The 7670-nt window shown below is 38.9% G+C and overlaps 1 protein-coding gene across 2 annotated transcripts in view; it reads right to left on the bottom strand.

Annotated features, from left to right (window-relative positions):
- Positions 1-332: 332 nt before the first annotated feature.
- The window catches only part of IRS2 (insulin receptor substrate 2), a 33379-nt gene continuing 26041 nt past the window's right edge, over positions 333-7670 (bottom strand). For both annotated transcript variants that reach the window (XM_072849886.1, XM_072849885.1), the window contains one exon: positions 333-2726. In XM_072849886.1, the coding sequence (XP_072705987.1) occupies positions 2722-2726 (5 nt within the window). In that variant the 3' untranslated portion in view covers positions 333-2721. The remainder of the gene's footprint in view (positions 2727-7670) is intronic.

Here is a 7670-nt window from a genome sequence, read left to right as displayed (position 1 = left end):
ATTAAGACCAAATTCTGCTCCTAGTTATTTCCTCAAATATACAAACTTTGCTTTTATAATACTGAGCTTTTTATTCTTAAACAAGATTTAAAATGATTTCATAATTTTTCTGGAGTGTTATATGCATTAAAAGGAAAGCAGGTAAGTACGTGCAGAGCACTGAGATTTATTCAGAGAAAGTGTGTTTCCATTTAATAGAGAGAATAAACTGATTTTATGTAAACAACCAGAAAAACCACCCCACCCCTAGAGAAAACAGGCACACAAATACTTTACTCCTTTCATAAATAATGTATTTTATTGCATATGGCTATTAAGGAGAGCATCCATGATCAATACAGACTAAATACAATACACTACTCTAGTTCCATTTATTCTGGTCTCCAGCAGCATCACATTTATCCTTATATACAGCGTGTACATTGGAAGACACAGCAAGATAAGTTAAGTCTCTTGTCATATCACAATAGCAAGAAATATATTTAACATCTTGATATCCAGAAACAATACGTACCCAGAAAGAAAACACTGCTTAATAACTGTTAAGGTTACATAGCAAAAAATATTTTAAATTTAAGGTAAGTCAGGCAAAATGTACAAAGACCCAATATACATTGTGAAGTTTTAGCAAACATAACATTTATACATTTTGGTTCCATTCTGTAAACTAAATTAAGAATGTAAGTATTGCATATGCCTTTGTGAAATATACAGGATAGAGAAGAATTGACTATATTGTCAAGTTTTTGTTTTGAAGTTGCTGTATGCATTTTAGACATTTGTTTTAGTGGCATGATTTCTTAATTGGTACAGAGGGCTACTTCAAAATAGACTTTCAGAACATTGAATTCAGCAGGTACCACACTCAGTGCTATGGGGGGGTTCAGACAGAAAACGTCAAAGGTATATTTTTTTTTTAGTTCCAGACTTGAACAAGCAGCATTTTAGAATGTCTTAGAACCATTTATAGTATTATTATTAAAAAAAAACCCAAAACCCTCAAACAGATAGATTAGATATTTAAATTGATTTTAGATCTAATGTATTAGCCTATGCATTGCTGTGATTTAAAACCCCCAAAATTACACTGAAAAATAAAGTGTGTCATGGGGTAGGGAAGGAATTAGTTTACATTCATCTTTGTCTTGTAATACAATCCTCAGTTCTAAAAATTCAGCATGTAAGCAGGAAGACCGCATTGCCATTCATTATATTTGTAAGACATTGACTCTCGTCTTCCTCAGAAAAAAAAATCCCAAAAGATAATGCGTTGTTAACAGTGAAGTACAGGTTCCACCTAGCACAATGATTTAAAAACAGAAAAAAGAAAAGTCTCACGTAACTCAAATAACTTAGTAATACTTACATGTCTATCAGAGTAGGCACTGGGGAGGTACCCTTAAAATGTATATGAACTCTTCAACAAACTTATCGAAGGAGAAACAAGGTGGCATGACATTCTGCTAGTCTGGTGCAACAGTTGTGTGTGAGATTTGTGACAATGGCCGCCACATCACTCGGATTTTCAGGCTACTGGAAATGTGATGCACGGGTAGCCTTGAAAAGAACTCTTGGATAAGTGACTGCAATGGTTCTTCTTCCCTGTAATAATGCCTGCAGCTGCAATGGTGCTTTCCTAGTAAAAGGCAAACATCGGGACTTTCTAGATGGCAAGATAATACTGTGTTAATATTAGCGCTTGAATCTGCCCAATACCCATTATCATCCCTGCATTCCTAGCATGCCTATGTGGATTTTTGGTTACAAGAAACGCAGCTAAGAACAGGGTTAGCTGACAGAAGTGAGCTTGTAAATAGGAGAAAAGGCTTTTGCAATCTGAAGTACCTACATAAACACCTACATAGAGAGGATTAAACAAGTGTGTCAAAGGTAAAGAGAGATACCCCCAATACAGTTTGATGTTTTTAACTTACGTTGCTTCAGTTACACATTTTTATATATTTTTTTTTTTAAACTGCTTTGAATCCTCCGTCCAAGTCCGATTCACAGAGTTTCATCCCATTTTAGACTTTTCAGTGCCCTGGTTCGGCTTCGTCTGAGAAGTAAACCCTGCGGCTAGTGATTCACAACCCAGCAGCAGCAGCTGTACGCGTTGCAAGTTCAGTAAGGCTGACGACCGTTCTTGAGAGAGACTCAGCATAGAGATAAAGGAGGTCCTGTCGTACACCAACACCGCAAATCCGGCTTTACTTTGAACTGAGGTAGTACTGTGGTAGGCTTGAAATTATGCCAGTAAATACCAGATCTTGCTGCTTCAGCAGGTGTTACAGAATCTCCTAATATGCCGAAGAATAAATACAGTTTCTCTTTGCAGAAAAAGGAAATGAAGGCAGTGGCCATTAGTTAAAGAGGCCGGCAGAAAAGTTCCTACGATCTAAAGAGCATCTCCAACTTCTGTCAAAACAGCAGCAAAATGATACCGTAGATGCCATGGACAGGTAATGAGTTAGGCAGGTTGCTTTCCCTCCCTCCCAGATTTGTTGTACAGTTTAGTCCACAACAGTTAAGCAACTGTCCGGACCAACAAGAACAACAAGAACAACAAAAAGTAAACCTTAAGCAGCTTCAGTTACAAAAAAAAAAAACAAACACAAAACAAACAACAAAAAACCCAAAACAAACAAAGGTGTATGTATGCCGAGCAGCTTCTTTGAATGTTGTACTCTGTTGTTTGAGGTCATGGTGAGAAAACGAACTCCTTCACTCTGAAAAGAAAAATGAAAGAAAGTCAATAAAAGCTGAAAAAAAAAAATCATATTTATGATTTAAACAACACAAAATACCACAGCGAGATTATTCAGAATGGGTTTTCATGGAAAAAGCAGCTACACAATAACTGCTTTTATTTTTGTATACACCATGAGGTATTGCAGAGGCAATAAAGGGAGTACTCCCCAATCCACCACCACCTCCTTTTTTTTTTTTTTTTTTTTTTTAGAACTTTTCAGCTGTGGCTCTTCAGACCAGCAAACCACAGGAGAAAGTACTGGTTAGAAAACCCGACACAAAATCCCCCCAGTTCAAGTTGTGACCATCACTGTTTGCATCAGTGGAAAGGAGTTCCAACAAGTTTCTTGAGACTATATTGTCTTTAGGGAGAGAGTCTTCTAAAAACATAAGCAAAGTCTAGAAAGAACCTTCCTCTAATTTAGTTATTTGATTTACTAAATAACTATTATTCCAGAAGTGAAAAAGTGGGTAGGTGTGCAAAGGAATCTTCTCCAGATTACTGACTACAAAGCTGCTTGAAACGGTCAAGGTGAATTATGAAGTAAAATAGAAACTGATTACAAAGTGACCCATCCTATTTTAAAGAATGCAGCTGACTCCTTTCATGTTTTTTCACTGCAAAGAATTAATGGATAGTATGTGCCACCGCCGTAAAGGGACATTATTATATTGATTAACTCACAACATTAAGATGGTTTGTTAACATGGTCATTAAAAAAAATCAAAATTTCCTTAGTATGTTGCTTATTGTGTAGATTTTTTCTGTTTGCTATAATATTTGGAAAGCAGCAATGCACAAACAGCAGTGATTAAAACACCAAGACTGTAAATTTTACATGACAAAACATTGACACCTCATTTCGAAAGGTGCCAACTAAGTGGTAAATCCCGATACAACATCAGGCTGCAACATTACATTCACGCTAAGTGCTATTAATATTGTCTAGTTCATTTAATAGTTTATAGCAAATTTTTTTTGTTGTATGTTTTTGTCCCCGAGTTTACAAGTTAGATGAACATTTTAGTCTGAAGATGTATTACACAAGTTTTCCTAAAAATTGAAGTTATTTGGAATGCTTTGAGAACTAACATTGTTACTTAGAAAAGTCTATAAAGGACATAACCCATTAATTTTGACTGTATTAATACAAGAAGTCAGTATTCCTGTACATTTTTAATTCCTTTGGGACCACCAAAATAAGTTATATATGAAACCTGGATGTCAAAGTAAGCATAGTGCTTATCTGTGCAAGTTTCAATCCATATAAGCCTCTAATAAACCAATTCAAAGGCTTTTCCTTCAAGTCTACACAAAAACAAAGGTTGACATATCTTGGCATATATGTGAGAATCGCTAAATTGCTATTGAATCTCTCAGAGCTAAGGTTTACTTAAGGAATTAGTCCTGCTGGAGTCAATTGGAGCCGCTATATGATCAGATACTTAGGATATTACTTAGGATTTTATTTCATGACACAGCTTGAGATGAATTAATAGCTTGCCAAGACCAAAAGGAGAACATCTCATTGCCCCCACCCATTGCCATTTATTTGCTGCCCATTTATTTTTCTGACCAGAAACTAAGTGAAATCTACCCATTCAATCTTCAGAAAATTAGCTTTTGTTGTTTGGGCTGGGAGGGTGTTTCAAGTTAAGACCTTGAACTGGCTTACGATGCAGTTGAGGGAGCCCCAAAACTGCCATCACCATCCCGTAAGGCTGCGTGGGAGAACGTGTGGCAGGATGGATGGTTCTCAGAAGGGAGCAAGAGATCCCTCGTTTGAGGAAAAGCCGCCTAACAAACCACTTTGTTCCGACTTTTGTTTGGGGAAGCAGGAGGAATGCATCATGTAGGCAAACAAGTGAGTGTTTAAAGATAGACGCTGACTCTGTGTTATTGCTTTCCTCCTCCACATCGAAACCAACCTGACAATTAAATTTAGGTTCCCAAAAGTGGCCACATGATAGTGAAAGCCGAATAAAGTTTAAAAAAAAAAATATCATGTGTTCAGATAGGGAAATCAGAGGAAAGTATTTTTACATGCAAAGAACACAAGCAAGTATGTTTCCAGAAGTATGTCAGCCTAGGGCAGTCATCAGGGAGGATTATTAGCAACTGAGTAAACCTGCTGCTGGTCTTATAGCACAACAGGCACTTTCCAGCCAGAACTGAACTGGAGCAGGGGAAGTGGCCGATGCTTCAAAGCGCTTCCAAACCTGGTTCACAGGGTTTTGTAGGTGGACGATGGGACTGTGGGCACAAGCCTAAGAGCCTATGATACAATAAACACGTCATCCAGTGAGTCTATAATGCTGACCTATAACTCAACAACTAACCCAAACGTAGTCTTCATTAATGACACAATTTCCTCTGACTTCAATAAGCTTTGAATCAGGTTTTGAATAAGCTTTGAATCAAGAAAGGAAAAATAACTACTGCTACCACTTGATCCCCATAATAGCAATGTCAGCTTCAGAGGAAGCCTATTTGCAAGAAAAAAGTTGCAAGTTCCATGTTAAAGTTAAAAAAAAAAAATTACATCAATATCACTGTTAATTTTTACTTCAGTGATTAGTATCTTTTACTTATTTCAAGTCTCAGGTCAACATTCCACTTACACAGCAAGCCACACCAGTATACATTGTCTTTATCCAGGAACTAAACAAAATTCCTACAGGACACAAATATATTCTCTGATAACCTCATTCCCCATGGGCACGCACAAATCAAAATACAAAGTCCAGCACTGTATCAATACTGAAGTTTCCTCTTGGTTTTGAGCTTTATTAAGAAAAGCATCGATGATGACTGCTGAGTTTCCAAAACAACTTAAAGTCATCTGATGCCACCAGTGCTTCTTGGGGAATAAACCGGATAATAAACACACACAAATTGCTAGGGAACTACCAAATATTCGAAGACTTGTTAAATATACTGTGAAGAGAATAAAATGGTTAGTCAATTAAATAAGATCTAGTCTGCTTATTAATTTTCAAAGTTGGTAAGGAATGAATAAAAATTTCCTTAATTCCTAAAAAGAATTCTCATCTGCTAACAAGCACGCAGACAGAAACAGCTATTCACGTGGCTCACGGCAAAACACGTTGCTGGTTATTCATAACCAGTAAATTTATTCCACTGGCAGCGCGACTGCCAGAGCGGATCAGGCATTGGATGCAGAACCCCCAGCTCCGCCACGGGCTTCTGCCCTGACTCCAGGCAAATCACTTGGTGGCTTTGTCCCTTTGTTTCCCCTCCCCACGCTGCCTGCCAAATCGATTAAGGCTCTGATCCCGCTAACTAACTTTTCCTGGAAGAGCAATCCTATTGATACAACCGAATCTGGAGGTTAACAACACGTATGTCTGCGGGCATCGGGCCAGGCCATTAGACAGCACAGCCCAAGGAACCAAATCCCACTCGCGGGGAGATATCTTTGGCCCCCCAACACTCAGGAGGAGACACGTGGCCCTGGGCAAGGCAGCTGGCCAGCCAGAAAAGGCAAGTGTCCCCCCACCAGCAAGCTGCACTGCCCTCCCTACCCTCCAGCACGGTGCGTTGTACCTGGCCAGCCAGCCCGCAGGAGATGGGCTTGCAGGCACCTGCACGGGCTGTAGCCTTGCACCTCAGCAGCACCTTCCCTACGCCCAGAGCAGTCCGTGTCGGCAAGCAAGCGGAGCGGGGAGGCAGGCGGCAGGGGCCGAGGGTGGGGAGGGCCAGCACGGGTCCTGATGGAGACAAACCCACGCCGACCTGGCACCGACAGCGACAGGAGATGGTCTGAGCGGCAGCCTCCGAGGGCTTCTTTATGGGAGGGATTGTAGGATGCACACACACATGTTGTAGGGTCACAAATTTGGCCAAGCATCCCGATGCGAATGCAGCCTGCCTGCTCCCCGGGGAGCTGCACAGTAGGAGCCAAATCCTGACCTGGCTCTGACTCTTATTACGCAATTTAATGAATACTATACTTAATATTAAGTACATAGGTAACCCTGCTAAAGATAACAGAACAACTCATGTGCTGAGCTGTGGCTCTCCACAAGTAATTCCGGGGAATCTGAGCTCTGCTCAGCGGGACTGCTCATACCAAATAAAGCTGAGCTCGGCCATCGTCGAAAGGAAAAGGTTTCAATCAGAGCTTAAACATTCGCCTTACCAACGCTTCACAGGAAAACATAAAGTAGTATGCTCTAACAGTTTACAAAGCCCACGAAAAATATCCATCCAAAGTAAAACGTTTCCACATTTGATGGGAAAAACAAGTTAAACCATGAAATTAAAAAGCCATGTTGTTGTTATTTTTTTTAAACAAGTCATGGTTGATCATAATTGGAGTCATGCTGCCCCAAGTAACTAGGCTCTTTTGGTATGTTATTCCACTAAGAAACAGTACGTAATGTTATTTAGATATGTCTCTGTTGTTTTATGAATTTAGAAAAGTGAACATCAGGTCAACATAGATTCTTCATGACTGATAATAAAAAAAAAAAATCACTTAATTTCTTTAAAGTAGTAAAGTAGGGATTTTGTGGCCACAGTTATCTATATTAAAATGAGCTTTATAGTACTTTTAACTCTTGTGTCAAATAGTTAAAAATCTTAACATTTTGAATTGCATTAAGATAACCACGGGGAAAGATATTATCTTCTGAAGTAGGAAACAGAACACTAGATTATCTGGAAAAAGATGCTGCATGTCAGCACCTGCAAGTACTTTTTTTTTTTTTCTATTATTTTTGTTGTAGCATACATGAGAGGCTAAATGTTCATCTGATGGTATGGACAAATCCCCACAATTTATAATGAGTGTCAACTTTTATCCAAAGGTACTAAAAATCAAAGTAATCTGCATTTGATACCATATATTTACATGACTAACACTTATTTTACCTTCAATCTTACACTAGAGGAGTTT

This window comes from Ciconia boyciana, chromosome 1 (genome assembly GCF_034638445.1).
Source record: "Ciconia boyciana chromosome 1, ASM3463844v1, whole genome shotgun sequence".
NCBI lineage: Eukaryota > Metazoa > Chordata > Aves > Ciconiiformes > Ciconiidae > Ciconia > Ciconia boyciana.
The sequence above is the reverse complement of the archived record's forward strand: the minus strand, read 5'-3'. Positions and strand labels throughout refer to the sequence as shown.